The sequence below is a fragment of the Ptiloglossa arizonensis genome, chromosome 8 (assembly GCF_051014685.1).
Source record: "Ptiloglossa arizonensis isolate GNS036 chromosome 8, iyPtiAriz1_principal, whole genome shotgun sequence".
Lineage (NCBI taxonomy): Eukaryota > Metazoa > Arthropoda > Insecta > Hymenoptera > Colletidae > Ptiloglossa > Ptiloglossa arizonensis.
In genome coordinates, this window is record NC_135055.1 from 10,077,432 (window position 1) to 10,096,208 (window position 18,777).

The 18,777-nt window shown below is 35.2% G+C and overlaps 2 protein-coding genes across 3 annotated transcripts in view; one reads left to right on the forward strand and one right to left on the reverse strand.

The window, feature by feature from the left end:
* LOC143150321 (uncharacterized) overlaps window positions 1–14,404 on the reverse strand; it is an 80,442-nt gene extending 66,038 nt beyond the window's left edge. Inside the window, exons 1-2 of the mRNA XM_076318506.1 lie at window positions 14,200–14,404; window positions 1,732–1,937 (exon numbers count right to left, since the gene is read on the reverse strand). Of these exons, the coding sequence (XP_076174621.1) occupies window positions 1,732–1,937; window positions 14,200–14,404 (411 nt within the window). The remainder of the gene's footprint in view (window positions 1–1,731; window positions 1,938–14,199) is intronic.
* LOC143150541 (furin-like protease 1) overlaps window positions 1–18,777 on the forward strand; it is a 373,697-nt gene that overhangs the window by 270,756 nt on the left and 84,164 nt on the right. The window lies entirely within an intron of this gene.

An 18,777-nucleotide genomic window follows, 5' to 3' on the forward strand; every position in this document is an offset into this window, starting at 1 on the left:
GCAAGACAATTTTCGAATAAAACAACGGTAATACTGAAGTTACGATTTGCATCATGCAATAAGAAACGAATCGGTACATTCTAAGCAGACAATTTTAAATGGCGACACTTTTCTAGATATTTAATTCGTACGCGGTTGCAGAAATTTCTGATATATCTCATGGACGAGAAACACATTTCAAAACACGAATGCTATAGAAATCTGCACAAAATACCAGCCAAATGGTAGAGTCGTGGAAAGTTCCATGCCCGATGCATCAAGTAACAAAGTTTTCGGTGAGCTTGTTGTGCCTTCAGTCGTATCCATTTGACTGAGGGCTTTCAACAAGTTGATACTGCTCCTGTTATTGTAGCACGAAACGAACACGATTCCGAAATAAATAAACTTTTCTGCTGCATTCAAAGTAACACACGAATTACTCTTCCAATTTACGTGATCCTCCGAATTTCTACTTTTTCCTTTTTTGCGCTTTTTCGTTAAATAACCAACACGAAGGTATCTGATCCAGCAAGCCACCGAGAACGTTTTCGATTGAATGAGAAATAGTCCCCAAATATCGACGAAAAAGAACCGTATAAATCTTTGCATATAAACGAGTCCAATTTTAATTATTCTTCACTTGAGAAATTAACATTTCCTTCGTATTTATGCTACGAGACATGCAAACATCAAAATTCAAAATCGTTTCAAATTGTTTTTCAATTTTATACATTAATGTTCAGATGGGAGTACGATGCTTTTTCCTATATTTTCGCTACTGCAATAAACGATACAATATTTATATAACTGCGGAGCGCGTAAATTCCATGACTGTATCATATGTTAAAAAGAATTTTCTACCAAACAGCGAACCCGTTAATTCTAATAATATTGATAAACTACAAATTTTAATTTCCTATCCCCCTGTACTCTCGTTTTATAGATATTCGTAAAACTTGCGAACAATATCAAATACCATTCGGAAGTTAAACTCATTATATTTAAGTAAAATACAGCGCGAATTGAATTGTATAAATACAATGTATTCTAGAGAGAAAGAAAGATCGATATCGAGTTTAAAAGAATGTGAACAATGATGAACAATTTTTATTTATTGTTAATTGTAAACTTTATGAAGTCTGATTAAAATTCTTCATCCGATAAGACTAAAAGAAATTCTTTCCTTGACTGGAAAGAACTGATCTTTTTTTCTACCTGAAATATATTTAATATATAAAAAATATATATGAAAAAAAAATTGAAGAAAGAACTCGATTTAATAACAGAATACATACACCGCTACGTACAACATACGTACAAAACCATAAGTGGAGACATAATAGCGCACCTACGAATCCGCGTAATTCGAGACCACGTAACACGAGAACTCTCTATATTGGATCGCCGGATCGATTTTGGTCGATTTCTTTTTGCGAAACTAGAATACCGTATCCAATACTTTAATTTTCATCTCACAGCATGATCTATTAGTTTCGTTTTCCTATTATTCGTTACCCATGAGCTAAACCATTGCAGAGAAACATTGTTCTCCAAATACTGTACGAACTAACGACTCTATCCACAGAATAGCTCGCGCATCGCGTTACCGTTACACAGAGAAAAGAAACCCTGTATCGGGTACGTAACAATGGTTGACTTTCCGTGTGACGTTGAATCGCATCAGCACGGACGCGCTGAATGCACAGAACGAACAGATTCGTCCGTAACCTGCTTAAATGACATCGAGCTAACCTCGTGGAGTGCCAATTGCGTCGAATGCTGTGCACCAACATTACAGTAGGATTTCAAGACGTAGTCGGTCGTGCAGGCCAGATTCGGTTCGATATCCACGTCCAAGGTCGGCCCGCTTAAATCGAAAATGCATTGCTTGCCGAACTCGGCTCTCGTTTTCATATAGACCTTCCTGATCTCCATCGTGTTGCACGAAACTGGAACTGCTACGAGCAAAATAATAAACAATTAACGATGCAACGATACGATTTTCGAGCGAGATGACTTCCACGCGCGTGAGTTTCGTCAATAGGATTAGGCACACGATGTTTGATCTCACCCCTCCGGGTGAGGGAACATCCATTCGCGTGAAGTCTCTCCTCTGTCTCTCCATTTCTGAAGAAGCTTCGTAGGCTCGTAAAACGAACTTTTTGAAACCTAAGTTTATAGGTTGAAACTACCCTCCAGAAACCTTCCAAAAATCCCCAACCTCTTCAAACGCTTGAAAACTATTGGATGTACAAAAAAGTTCTTTAAATAATTCCTTTATCGTTGTTTACGAAAGATACTGTCTTAACATTTCTTGAAAAGATACGGTGAGCTATATTGGATTCACAATTGAGCAAGTATCTTTACTTTTTACTGCATTGTACACATATTGACGATTAAAAACGTAAAGTGAGTAATTGTAGAAGTTTCCGATCGACTGGTGTTTTACAACGTAGGTGCAAACGTCTTAAAGCCTTGGGGAGAAGAAAGAGTTGACTCTGCAGAATGATTCCAAACGTTAGAGAATCGCACGAGTCATTAGAAGGGCGTTAACCTACGGTAGATCGAATGTAATCACCGAAGTACCGAAATTTAATTTTATGACTTACACAAATCATGAACTTTTTTAACGCTATTGTGATCTGTGAAAATATATACAATAGTTTCAATTCACGGAAGTAAGAGTAGCTGTGATCTTCGATAAAGACATTTTAAAAGACAACCAGTGTTTTACAACGAAGGGACGGTGGACCCAGTATCGTCACTGTACAATGTATTTTATAGGTTAGGATATCGATAACGGGTAACGGTATACTTTCCAAGCGTAGGTGTTACAAGTTCCAACTTATTTTGGTACATTTTTTTATCAGTACACTAAAAATACGTTACTGAAATAAATAAAAGTATTATACTTCAGGTATTGTTAAAGTGCAACAGTATTGTTGCTTTCGTTCGATCGTGACTTTTTGTAAAATAATCATTTAGAATCAAATGATTGCTATTCAAAGTGAATGGTGGTTTCATTTTAAACGTGAAAAAATGATAGGAAAAAGCCACGATAGGATGAGAAATAGTACATCTGAGAATGTATTGTTAAAATGTAACCCTTCCGCTGCTAGCGCCAACTTCGATCGTCATCCGCGAAACAGCCCAAGGGTATTAGCGCCGACTTCAGTCGTCATTCGCGAAATAGCCTCGGGGCACTAGCGTCGACTTTAACCGTCATTCACAAAATATTGCGCACGCGGTGCAAGAATTCTTACATACCTAGTTTCTGAATTATTATGTATATCTTAATCATTAATCTTACTGATTCAAATAAAGATTTATTTGCACAAGGATACCGGATCTATTCATCCGAATTATATAAAGTGCACGTAGTGTTAAATACTAACTGATTCCTCGATAATTCGAGATCAACCATAAACCAGAGTATTTATTTTCCTACCGAACAGTTTTCAAAATTTTTATCGTAAAAGTTTGAATGCTGTGTTTACCAATTGGTAGTATTTTTCTATCACGATTTTAAAAATCAAATTACAATAAATACAGCATCATATTCTAAAGCCCCTGCCTAGTACTTTAGGGTTTCTTCAGATTTTTTATTCAACGTTAAAACGTATATATCTAATGTTTAATCGATTACTTTATTTGAAACAAATTTGAATATTTATCTCTTCACAATGGAATTAGGAAACCTAAATGACAGTTATATGCTAAGAATAATTATTTATCATTATTTACATCGTATTACTTTTTATTCAGAATTTATGAAACTAGATCTACAAGTTGTTACGATTGATATATATATATATTTTCAAATAACAACAATCTTAATTCTGTTAGTACTTTGTAATATAATTCAGGATTTACTTTTAAATCGATGTGAAATGCAAAGTGAATATCTAATACAAATATCAATATTTCTTATAAGTATCATCTTTTCATTTTCTATTTATTAATTTCAATTTTGTATTTACACCTAAGTAGATGCTATAATTCAATTATGAAATTTAATATTAGTAACTTCAACATTCAGAAAAATATCAAATATTTTAAGAACCCAAATATTTTCTATCAGTGTAGATAGAAAATTGATCGCTCGATAGAACCGTTCCCATAATTATCGAATAATCCTGATCCGTGTCTCTTACCTATCTAGAATGAAAATTCTTCGACAGCCCTCACAGAGCCATGGAATACGTGAAACCGTTTCCTCCCTTCGTCAAGGACCGATAATTCACGCGTTCACAACGCTCGGGTTGATTTTCTGCAAGTGGAGGATAGGAGGCAGCGAATACTGAAAGATTTACGAATTCACAAAGCGAATAAAGTTCCAGTCGGAACGATATTTACCTTGTTTTGACACACACGTGAGAACTCGGTTGAAGCCTCGCATGCGTGAGAACTTCGCTCCAGCGTTCGTTCTTTCTGATGCTGTGATTCCTCTTTACGCGCGAATCGGGAATAAATAGAACAGGATCAGAGATGAGAAACGCCGCTGGTCTTCTAGTCTAATTTACTCCTTGGATATCGAATGCAGTTCCGAGTTGTACGGCTGATCTCTGCTTTCTTTGAATGTAGTCATGATTTTGCGGGCTCCCGAGTTCGATCGCTCGAACAGTGATATTTCAATAGCTCGAGGCTGTCGATCTGTGTATACTGGTCAAACTTCATTGCCCGAGCGAAGATGACTATTCAATGGAAAAGGGTTGAATAGTTTCCTTCCTGGTGAAACGGTTATTGGAGCTCTCAATTTGAAAGGATTTATTACGAATTACTAGTTAGGGACGATCTTTGTTTTCGTTTAAAAATTAGTGGAATATTGTACAGAATACCCATTGATGTTAAGGTCTTGAAGGATTATCTCATATTGTGAGTAAAAATTCTTCATTTGAAAATAAACAAAATGAACGCAGTCTTAAACAAAGGTGTCTATTTTAAATTAGGGATTCTTTACTTCAATTTTTAAACAATGTAATACGTCATTGTCGTCGTAAAGTTGATAGACCACATTGGTCTATTTCAATTTGAATTTCGAGATCATTTATTTTATGTAAATTTAAATTAAGACACTGTTACTCGAATTTAAATGAAACACTATTCAGCGAAACAATATTAATTTATACACGATATTTATTTAATTTTTCATTATGAACTATTTCTTTAAATCGTTACAAAATTTCATAGGAAAGCAAAAACTTTTAAAGTTCGAATTGCACAAGAGACCTTTTGTAATATTTTACATTTGTCTACTGTGCATGCCCTATCCTTCACAACAATTATGTTCAACTGGAATGAACATCGCAGTATGTTTTTCGTTGCCCCGAATTTTGCGTACTCCAGTAACTAATTAGTTGGTACCAAAGTTTCCAAAGTACTTTCTGCAGGTTTAAATGGCTGCTATCGAATTGATCCGTTGAGTGAACGCGAAATATCCGCATTAACTTTTACGTATTACGAACGAAATTCAACGAAAATTATGAAATCGAGTAAGAAACAGTACGCACCTAGGGTTAAGACCATTTCATACTTTGCACTTTCATCGATATCGAACAACTCTTTATAAAAAAGTTTCTGATATAACCGCTTCGAAAAATATCCACGATTCATAAAAATAACAAAACGCACCGAAAATTCGATTCTGGAGAGACAATATGATCGTGAAATTTGAGGTCACAAATATTGTAAATCATTATGTCGCAAGTTACCCCGTCAACGTTCGGCTCTGTTTAAATTCATTTCCATACAGTAATAACGTATGTGTCAATGTACGCGGCAACTCCTGCGCGTATAACAAATTTTGAAAAGTAATCAGCATTTCCATCGCGAAAATAGTTCAAGTGTCGTAACGAAACACGGTGAAATAAATTCCGCGGTGCAATTTCATTTCTAGCATTTGTTTGTTCCTGTCAATAATTTTTCCCCTTGAGTCATACAACCACGAAGCATTGCGCTCAGCAATCTATGAAACAGACCCGATCAACGGGAAAAGCAGGACGACCGTCGGAAGATTGCAATCAAGGCTTCTCAATTCTTTCCTAATACTTGGTTCATCAAAAACCGCTGACGCAATAGTTCTGTCTTAACGAATCGATCGTTTCACGTTATTGAGCTTCGTTGCTTGAGCGCGAATATGCATTCGCGTCACGCTCCGCTTAGTAACAGACTTTTCTTGAAAATTTAATATCCGGGAAAATCGTAACGGAAAATATCAAATGTTTATCCTTTTATTTACCACATTTTGACATCTGTTAATGAAATTCTCTAATAGAGAACTCTGTCTTTCATAAATGTTGGTTGATCGATTTTCCCAACGAACGCAAAAGATGATTCATCTTTGTTAACAAGTCGACGTATTCTACGAGAAAATTTGAAGGGTTTTTACTTGACTCTCAACCTTATCGTATTCTAATAAAATTATTTCATCAACGGCGGTTGATTAATTTTCCGAACGAACGCTTTGTATGAAATAAAATTTGTCTTAATTAACACATCTTCTCGCGTAAAAAATTTCAATGTCTGCTAATAACATTTATCGATAAAATTTTGTTTTCTTTATCACAATCATTGGAAATGATTTTTATTTTCTGTAAATTAATATATCGATGTATTGCGGGAGAAATGTTTACTATCAGACGTTATGTATTGCGGAAACCTTTTAACATAGTTTTTCCGTATACCGTTCCCGATTCATTAAGCGTTTAGCGAGAGGTATAACTATTTTTTATAATATTCAGTATACGTGTGTGTGTATTACGACTTTGTTCAGAAAATTCTCGATAATTTGTCGAGAATTACCACATTTTAGACTTCGCTACGAAAAATGCTTTTTCTTACCTACCGTGTTCATTAATTAAGTTTCTTAATAAGCGCTCTACACGTTAAAAATTAAAAAGTTGAAAGAAAAAGTTTCAGTAGGTTAACTAATACCACATATTGATCTCTGCTAAGAAAATTCTTAAAGGAATTTCGTATTCAATACACTTTGTACGTATTTAATTGTTTCAATTAAATTATCTATCAAATACCAAGTTCGTTAGAGAAGTTATTTGTAAAATTTATCATAATTCATTGAAAAGTAGCTTATGGTAAGTGAAAATTTTTCGAATCTGTAAATTTAAAGAAATATTAAGCTATGGATGAAATGTTCACGTTCTGTCGAACGATGATAACGCGCTAATAATAATGATAATTATTTTTCGTTACGCGTGAAAATACGGAAACCACGATATCAAACAAATCCCTAAAACATTATGACACCGCAATGTCCCAACATGAAGTTCAATGTTTAATATTAATTTACTCCAAATAGATTTAAATGTATATTCTTTGATTAATGATTCAAGGCTAGATTAATAGTGCAGTAAATTTTGATTACGAATGTAATAATATATATTCATATAACGATAATAAATACGTACAAGTGACTCGAAGTTTTCCGTGGCTAACAAGAAAGTTTAATAAAACTAAAACATTTTTTTTGTCACATACTAATTTATGATCACAGATGAAGTATATTGTTTATAATTACTCATTAATCTTAGCGATGATTAATTGTGATTATCATCAATAGCCATAATTATTTATAACTTAAAGTCATGTATGGTTTGTGAAACAATTAATTTGAGCTTACAACATATAATCAGCAGTCTGGCTACAATTTTCATCTAAAAGTAAGTACAGTGAAATAAGTAAGTAAATACAGTGAAAAATATTTATATTTTTACTAACAGTGGTCAGATTTTTATGTTACGTTTCTGAGAACACTATAAATCATTTTTAACCCTCTAATATTTGCCTTTATATTAAGTTCATATGCTACCAGTTACTTAGAACTTTAGATTCTTCTCCATAGTAGCAAGTATAATTTTCGATGAAGTTAATTCCGGAGTAGGCACGACCATTAATCACTCGATAATTATAATTGCCTAAAGCTAATCAATTATTTAGTATTATCATGATTAATTACTCATTGGCAAAACTCATAATCATTTTATCACGATCAATTGCACATTACCAATAAATAACCATAATCCAAAATAGAAAAAATTACTCAATGATCGTAAACATCTAATTACGACCGGTAATAATAATCACCTTATTATAATCGATTTCACAATAATGATCATTTGATCGTGATTAATTACTTAATAATTATACCATCTAATTATGATTCATTGCTCAGTATCCGTAATCATGCGAGAGTTTAATAATCATAATCTTTATTTATTGAATCGGCACGATTCTATGTAGCTGAACTCCGATACATAACAATTTAAAGAAACTTCAAGTTAATTGAAAGCAGAAGTGCGACTTTAAAAATTCCTGATAAATTCCTGTAGAATTCCTCAAATTCACTTGCCACTCACGAATGTAGAAAAACCACTTCCGTGCGAACTCGGTACAAATTTCAAAAGCGCGTAACAAGCGGGAACTATTAAAATATCTCTATATTTACCGAAGCTCACAGTGCCAAAAATCGTTTCACTGGACGAATCATGTGCAAATCACGTAACAATTTCCCTAAATTCTGGCTTTTCGATTTTATTAGCAAAAAATTGCTAGAAAGAGTGAGTGTGTGTGTATGAGAGAGAGAAAGAGTGACTACAAGCACAAAGGTGTACTATTCAATTTCAGTTGATTATCTTAATAAAAAGTTGGCATAATCGAACTACCAGAAAAGAAATAAAGTGCTCCGAGCATCATACGGATAGTTACATATTGATTTATCGCGATATTTACTGCTTCCGCTGATAATATTTTACTGATAAAATAAAAAGCAGTACTTGAAGGTAGTGGCGATTGAATTTACGATTAGCTTTAAAAAATACCGAAACAATTCGATGCAAAAGTATTTGATAGAAAATATCGAAAGATATTAATATCGATACTTTTTTAACGTATATTTATTCCATACGAATATCATATGATACCGGGTATGAAACATCTGCTTTGGCAAAAAAAAGCATCGCAATAAAAATATAAAACTATACATTTTTCAAAATTACATAACACTGTCACTTCATTTTATATGAAAATATTATATTGCTTCTTTGGGCATTGATTGGCGCTTGTTGTGTTACAAATATGATAATTTATGTAATTCCATTTTCCACATTTTGACTCTTTTTTCAAATGCTTTTCAAGGATTATAATTATATTGAAATTTAAAATTGTGATAAACCCTATGATTTTTGTTATATACATTACGCGGAAACTTGTCAATACGAAACTTGTCGTACATCATACAGACAAGAAGGCTTCCGATTGGTAGCACATGAATCACGAATGTCATTCTACCAATCGGAAGGCTTCGTGTCTATATGACACACATCTAATTTTGACAAGTTTTATACCGAGAAATATAGACCCGCATCTATTATATTGTTAAAAATTAATTTAAAATAAATAAATGCATTTAATATATCCAAATAGATTAGAAATTATTAAAAATTATTAACGATAAATTATCTCATAATATAAATTTTAATTTAAATCTCATATATTACTACTCTCAGGTGAATGATCGAAAATTTCTTTCATTAACTTGGAACTTTATACATTTTTTTTTTACTCAATATTTTCTTGAACTGAACATCCAATCCATTTATTTCAATAGTACTACTTGTATTTATAATATGTAAACTTGTTGCTGTAGTTGTGTTAATTCGTTGGATCAAAAACTTTTTACTATAGACTGTAACAAAATAAAAATTACAGGATTATAATATGAAATCGTAAGGAAAAGAAAAAGAATCACCACAGTTACTTTTATGTAATATTTAGTTTCAAATACGAAAGTGATTTTCTGGTGATGAATATTGGATCGATAAAATGTCACTAACTTAAATGCAGATATCCAAAGCAATTCAGAATACTTTCATTTGTCGTTTGCAAATCAAAATGACCTATCAAAATGAAACCATTTTTCTGTTTCTACCTTTTACTGAGCTTAAATATGCAATCATGGTTTGCCGATACGCATACCAGATTTCTTCAGACACAAATATTTCAAACGTCCTATGGTTGGGCACTTGTGATCCGAACGAACGGAATATTAATTTGGTGTAAATATTGAAACATGCACCGGCGATGGAGCATTTATTATTAAATGTTAAATATTAAATGTAAGCCGGCGTCCACGTTGAATGTCGAGTAATGTAAATCTCGATGCAATCACGGAAATTGTAATTAAAATTAACTTTCTACCAAGCGTGTGAATTTCCTGTGTCTTTAATTGATCATTTACAAATTTTGCAAAAAATAGACCATCGTTAGCATTTATTGGACATTTTTTCCAATCTCTGATGAGATAAAAAATAACTGTCAGTCGTATTCGCGAATTTTATTTAATACAATTCATTTTATATAGCGTTCTTCTCCTAAGGTTGTTGCTCTGGACCCAAAGAGAGATAGAAACACTAAGAGCGAGTGAGATATAGTTGAATGCTACGTATTAACATATGAGCTACGCTATGCCAGGAAACATAATCGATCGGTTGTTATGTGTACAGATTTGCTAGTTTCAATAACAGCCACAGAAACATTTCACAACAATAAAAAGGTCAGAGAATAAAAATAGGAAAACATCTAACACTAACTTGAAAAAAAAAACAAAATTAACAACCTTTGCTATTTATAAAATTTAACGAGAATTTTTTTATAGTTTGATATTTATATTCAAAGGAAAACTACCTTTAACGTTACGAATGAAATACCTATTCGGTTAAATTTGTCGAAAATTAATGGAAACAATAACAATTCACAAATGAAACTTTTCGTTCTATCTCCATTCATTTTCGAGGTAATTAACTAAATAGAATTTGATAACAATAGTTCATACATTATTGTAATTATATTATTTACAATAATGAAATATCATTTGTTGAAAGATACAGTATAAAGGTATTTGGTTTATTTTTTCATAGCCTCGTTCTCATTTTTAGAATTGTACAATGCTCACCAAACAAATCATTGAACTTCAGTAGTGAATTTTATTACAGTATACAGTTGTTTTTACGGGTAGAACCGTCGCATATCGCGATGGCTAAATTTAAAGCCGTTTTCCTTGAAACTACTTTTCCTGGACTGACGCCCGTAAAAACTGACACCAACGAATCGATTTTCACGAAAATTGACGCACATGTAAAATAATGATATGTACCATACGTGTATCTATCATAAAAACTGTAACCAACATTTACCTTCAAATTCAACAAAAGATCCAACAGCTTCTTGTTCTATATAAATGTAGCTATCGCGCAAATTAAAATAAATAAGAAAACTAGAAAATTGATAAAATTGTATCGTATTAAAGGAAAAATTCGATTTTTCCACCAAATTGTCCTTTTTCTTCGAGCGATGAAGAAATAAATTTACAAATATTGATCATTTTTTATATCTCAATAATCGTTTTGCGATTGGAAGTTTTAACGTGTCGAAAGAAAAAACATTAATTTGTTTTTATCTACAAACTAGACGAATCCTTTAAGGCCATCTTTCTTTAAAATATATTTTTTAAGCTCATTGACAAACGAACCGGCTGACACGAAATTTAACGTTTGTATAATAGAAGTGTCTTTCTATCGTCCAAACCAAAATCTACTCGATATCTATAAAGAATAATTGTACCTCTATAAAAGCTACAAAATTTTGCACAATAACCGAACTTTTTATTTAGAACGCTGCCGTAAATTTTGATTTTCAGTGTTTCGCATCTACTTCCGTACAAACAATATACGTGCCACAATTTATTCGAATTGAAAATTTCTTTGTTCGGTGACCAGAACGAGAGCTATAATATCCATTGTGAAACAATATTGTATTAAAGTTCGACGGAACGAATCGTTTATACTCGAAACGATGTCGATACGTTTTGTCGAAATATAAGTAAATATACGTACTAAATTTTAAACCGATATGCTCGATATTTTCCTTTGCAAAATATCTCACGACAGATCCAATTTCTAGAACCGAGGGCTCGGTAACGCACCAACGACGCATTCACGGTACGTAATCAAATTCCTCTATATTTTCTCTTTGACACGCTATCCCGATGTCCACAGAGCGTCTAGAAGTTAAAACAGACGACACGAATCACGAACGTTCCAGTAAAACGCACAAGGACACCACTCAACAAACTGAAGCCGAGTATTATCCCTCCCGATGCGAGAGTTTTTACGAGTCGTTTAACATCCGGCGATCCCAAAATTTCCGCTGGAAAATCCAGAAAGCGGGAGCAGCACGGCATCGTAGTTAAATCCGGCTTGCACAGCGAGTCGATATCAAAATGTCCGAGTAATTTCGGACGGCGGTGTTCGTGCCATTTTGAGCGGGGATCCCCGTGACCGTTATAGCTAGGGAAGTTACTTAACATTCGGACTCTGCCTTTGTAGTCGTCGTCGTCGTCGTCGTCGACGTCGTCGTCGTCGTCGTCGTCATCGTCGCTTTTCCGCCTCGCGTTGTTCCAAGCTTTCCCAATCGACCATTTTTCCCCGGCGACCTCCCAAGTCAAAAAGCCTGATAAACCGTTGCCTCCCTCTCATCAGCTAATGCACGTACGTTTGGTTTGTCGGCTTCCTCGTTGCTAGCTGTGCACGCCACCCAGCGGGAGAAAAAGGATTCCGATTGTTTCGAGCAACTGGATCCTTTTTTTTCCCTCTCCGGCCGAATAAGCCCGGCGAAATTGGAATCCGGATGGAAGATCGAACTACGACTGCGTTTTGGTTTCGCTGGACCCTCGTGATGCACGGTGTACTTGTTTACAACGCGGTACCTCAATCCTCGAGGATAGTTTTACGGCGAAGCTGGAGCATTCTACGAACGGCCTGCATTGCTATCGAATAATGATTCCCTCTTTGCTGGCTAATGAACCTGTTGAGATTAACTCATCTCGTGATAAGTGAGTGGATGAGAGCAATAAGGGGAAAACTTCTCCATCAAGTACGAGTCTCGAATTACAACCCATCAATGTTTCGACCGGGACATTATTGGCCTTTTTTCTCGATACATCGCAATTCTAACAATTATACTTTCGAGCACTAATTAATCGAAATTTTATGGAGAAAGTTACCAAATGGTAAAACGAAGAGTAGAGGACGGATGGAAAAGGAAAGGACCATTAATATATAAACCCGATCACCCAATACACGAAACGTTATGTAATAATTCTATGGGGAGTCAACAGCAATTGAAATTAATTATAGCTCAAGATCATTTACTTGATGGAATATGGAATTATTTTGATGGAATAAAATTATAGTGATGGAATGAAATTTAAGATTCACACTGAGCGAGAAAATTTTCCATTTATTGCTCTTATTATTAACAAACTATATTCGTGCATCGAGATATCGGACCAACAGCAAAAACACAGAGTCTTGGATACTAGTAATCTTTCCACATAATTGTATTGTTGATTCTTAATTGGTACAGTGACATTTCAGCCACGTGCTTGATATCGTGGAGTAATTTATGATTCATTACTGTTTCGTGCGAATAGTGATAAGTATCGTTGTCTTAAGTGACATTAATGGTTGCATGGAGTACGTATAAAAAAGAAACGATGGATTTTTTTCAAAACACTAATTAAGAATATAAAAGAAAACGGAAATTATTGTACTGCCCACTAAACGAAAAATCGACAACTAAAACAGTTACGGGTTATCAATGACTCAACGATGCTACATCAACCAGAGCATCCTAAATAAACAATAACGTTGTTATATCGCAACGACAAAAGGTAACTTTTGCTGCATTAATTTAACATAAAGGGGGGACGTGAACAGTTCATTGATTTCATTCACAGTCTCCGTATTCAACACTTATAATCATTCAACCGGACATATCTCCGTACTAAACAAATATGTAAATACTGTTGTGAAATATATGGATCGAAATTCACTTTACCTCGTGTCTATCCTGCTGTCTTACGTTTCACAAATGAAAATTAATTTCATACTAACCATTTCAACACCCTTAAATCCAACGTTTCTCCCCCAACATTGTTAATAAAACACGTTGACAAAAAAACCCAATATTTATTACTAGTACAAAAAAATGCTATACTATCGTAAAATGTTCAAAATGAAATATCAGAGAACAAGTTATGAAAATAAAATCACAAAATGACGATCGATTTGGTAAAAAAATCTCTGAAAAAGATGTTCTTGAATCTTCGGTGAACAAAGGTTTCGTTCTGCGAAACACCGTGTTTACCTTGCATCGGTGCACAAACGTTGATCCAAGCGTACATAATTCGTCCATAAATATTAACGACATCTACCACGTGGACCAAAATATTCAGGAAACTCTTACGTTTTCTTTTTTCTTTTTCAATCACTCCCTGAACCACTAAGTCTCGAACCGTTTCGGTTTCAGCGGTGTAATTATCACAAGAACAATTTTCTAATCCTGTATTCATTCCCGCTAGGTTACTTCGTTACAGTATCTTCCTTCATAATCGCCACTGAATCTTGTCCAGTCACCGAGTATTTATTCAATAATTTACGAGACACTTTTGTGGACAAGGAATAATGTGATGTTCTTTCGTGTCGACATTTAACCAGTAACTTTTCACGCTTACGGGAGTGGAAAAGTTCCAAGCAAAGAAATTCACCGTGAAACGAGACATAGTAGTATTTCAGAGCGCAAAGTTTCACCCGAAAAGAACCATGGGAACTTCGTACCTATTCCCAAGCAACGCTTCCTATCCCAGTTGCTGTATTCTTTGATCGGTTGGTGTTAATTAATCCCTGTCGGGCTCGCTTTGCCACAACATGACATTGTTCGCTGAATAAAGTGACAAAGAATGGCATCTACGCGAAGACGAGAACGTGAAAAAGTTTCCAAGATATTCCGTCACAAGTTCGTCATCCATCCACCTAAATTCCAGACGGATTATCTTCCATGTTTTCCGGTGTAATGTCCGTCCAAGTTGGCAAGAACGGGCCGTTTAAACTCCGGCAATAAATGGAAAGCTACCAGGGCCTTCGGAGTCTCAAACGACAAGAAAAGTGGTAAACTTGGAGCGTTCACAGTTCCGTTGCCTCGTCCTTTTTCGCACTCTCCTTTTGTCCAATAATTTCCTCGTCGATGCTCGTCGGGCGCGTACGAACCACCTGTTTTTAAACAGAATTTGATGCTGTTCGAAGGAAGGTAACGGACAAATTTCCGTAGGAAGAACGCCACGAGCACGAAAACTTCACGAAACGTCGGATGCATCGCCTAGCTGAAGGATCTTGGTCGCGTCGCCCTGCTCGCTTTACTCTCCTCCAGAGTTCCGTTTAACAAATGCGTAATAACGTTGAAGAAACTCTCGGCGAAAGAAAAAGCCTCTTCTTCGGCAAAACTTTTTGACGAGATTGTTTGTCTTCCTCCCAGTTTCCTTGCCTTCCACGGAATATCTCGAGCACGAGCGACGAATGCTCAAAGATATTCGCTCCTCTCCGGAAAGCTACGCTGAATCCCGATGACTCTTGTCTCTGCGGCAATAGAGGGATCGATTAAATAATTGGCCGTTTACTTTTCAAGTGGCTCGTTCAGATTTGAATGTTCGAGCTCTCCTCCACTGAAGGAATTGCGCCAAAGATAAATACATCTTGTTCGTTCGTCCTGTTTCCTTACTCTTCCTTCGACTGCTTCGCAATGCGCTCAAAAATAGAGACATTTTTCCCCATCGAGTTCTCGGGATTCAAGTTTTCAACTTGTACCATCGACTGGCCACTTTCGCGAACGTGACTCGATCCTGATACATTTCGTATCAATTGTATCCCCTCGATGTAATTCTTTTTTTGGCATTCTTATTCCTTACGGGAACGTTCGTGGAAAAGTTGTCGTTAACGCGAATCCTTTTGTTAAATACGTCGTTGAGATTCGAATCGTAAGGTTGTTCCGTATCTTCGTACATGCCTGTTGTCCTTTGTTCCACCGGTGACTCGTGATCAATAATTTCTACATCGTCTTTGAATTCTTGACAGACGTCTTTTGGAGATCTTCGAGATAAGAATGCAAGTTTTCAGGGATAAATCCCCCCTTAGGATCTTCTTCACCTTCGTTCGAGTTTCGTCCACCTTTCGACTCTCTGTTCCCGATTCTGCTGCTTTTTCAATTTCTCGTCCGTAAGTTGGGTCATCCTCCTCCTACGTTTTCGCACGTTGACACTTCATGGCAACGTTATTCTCAAACCGGTCCGATTATGCCGATTTCTCCTTTCTTTCGACCTCCTTGTAGCTACCTTTTTCTCAAACTTCTCTAGTTTCTTCTCGACTGCTTGAAAATTGAGCTTCTTAGCGAGTAGTTTATCTTGCCATGCACGAATTCCGCTTTTGGCTTTCGCGAGCGCCTCTAGGAGAACGTTCGGTGGCATCTCCTTGAGCTTCAACATTTTGCTCTTAGACTCAGGAGAAGGTTCAGCTGTTTCATCCATGAACTCCGCTAGTGTTTGACACCATTTATTTTCCACGTGGAACGGTGATTGTATTTGGGGGATACGTTCCGCGACTTCCAACTCCTTCATTTTCAGCAACCTCCGAGTCTTCGCTTTCTCTGAAACACACGGGTGCAAGATTGTTAATACAGTATCGATCATTCGGTCTTTGAAGGTGAGTTTTACTCTTAGGTTTCCACGACAGTGTAATTCTATTTTCTTAGGTTCCAACAAGAGAAGTAACGTACACGACGCGACGGTTGCAAACACACATCGAATCTTTCGAGAAAATCAAATTGAAAAATTCGAAAATGATTGTTCAGAGTTTCTTTATCGAAAATTTAGTCCAGAATATCGCCAAAAATCGCCACACGAGAGATACAATACATGAAATAATATATCTAGGTATAGTAACTTTAAACAAATAAAATTACGTCAATCCCTGCTCGCGTAAATGACTGAGAGAATCTTTCATCTTTTTTAATGAGCAATGAAACAATTTAAATAGTATCCACTATTGATAATTCTATATCGTGCATGATTTGCAGTAAACAAGAATGTAAAATGTTTCATCGACTTATCTATTTTAGACACTTTACATTTTAAAAGTCAACAGGACCTTTTTAATAGGTAATATAAGACAAATTTGTAGCTTAATAAATATAAAGCTTTAAATTTCATTGTTCATAAATTTGTTCGACATCGTGTCGATCTTGAAATTAACACTGCTCGTAAGAGAATCATTTTAAATGTAATTTTCCATTTCTCCTTGATATAACAATAATACTGTACAGCGTATAAGATACAAGCCTTTAACAGTAATTTTAATTATACATTATGTATGGGTTTCTGGTATTGGTTGTACAGTTGAAACATGAATGATGTTTCATAGAAAAATAAACTTGCAAGTGAACCTTTATTTAAAAGAAAAAGACTTCGAAAATTCGTCAGTTTGCGCATGCACTGTAAATGAATGTAGCAAATTTCGCAACACCCTGTAACTCGCTTCTTCGTATATACTATATGCTTCGGTATCAAAGTACTAATCGATACAGTACCTGTAAGCAGTAACAAATTGTGCATTGGAGGAGTTTGGTGTAAATAAAGTTTGAAAGCCCCATCTGAATTTAAAAATATTGAAATTTAAACATGTTACTTCTAGATTAAGAAACATAAAAGAAATCTATTAGTAGGAATCTATTAGTATATATTGATGAATGAAACAAAAATATATAAAAATTAATTATCTTTATTATATGGACAAATTTATCAATAACTGGTTAAGGTCATTTTCAGTAGTCTCTAGTCAACTTTATGTTTGAGATAATTTCGTACGAATGAAACCTTTGCGAGAGTGAGAATAAATATTTCAAATTGGACAATAATTTTGTATAGTTTGGAGGATCCTGCAAAATTAGGCCCAAAAGTGCACCAAGCTCCACCGTTTATTCGATAATTCGTCACTGAGCATACATACATACATTTGCGTATGAAGCCAAACTTCTCTTTTTCGCGAAGGACTTTTCTTAAGATTTATCCAGAGTTTGTTGAAAATGTTAACCATGTTGTTGCATAAATTACCGTACTTTACGAAGTAAATTATCGTGCACGACAAGACCAGCATCGTCTCCCCTCACTGCATCGTTAACAAGAATCAACATTTCCGATGAACTCGTAACAAAGTATTCGATGCACGCGATCTTTCTTCGGTCCTGACACTAATTAATTCCGTTCTAATTTGTAATCGCAAAACTCACTCGACCGCTGCACTGTTCCTTACAATTCCTGCGAACCACCAATATCCCATTTACATAATCTCGAATTAATTGGTGACCAAAAAGGGGGACGAGAAAAAAGAGCGGTAACGCAGGCTTGCGGTTGAGATTTTACGTTAGTCAAGAGAGAGAGAGAGAGAGAGAGAGAAGGAGAGAACAAATTGGAGAAAATTTCCGGATGCTGGAACAATGCGTCTGCGATCGCAGAATTCGTTCCGACTTTGCACAATCAGAATGCAAAAATCTCTTTTACGACGCCGTTTGTCGCCAATATGGAAATAAACCAAGTGCATATAAAAGCTGACCGTAGCATTAACTTCGATACACGATCGAACATACTTTTCTGCACGTTGACGTTGCAGTTTTGGGAATATCAAAAATATAGAAGTATGGTTGAATGGAATTCAGTTTCGTTGAAAAATTTCATATTTGTTTTATCCGTGGATCTAATAGATTGCTCGATAAGTTTCACCGAACGACAAAACTTATTCAAGAACCTAGCACTGTACTGTTCAATAAGTTTTATCGAACGACAAAATTTATTGAACAGCCAGTACTGTTCAATAAGTTTTATCGACAAAACTTATCGAACAA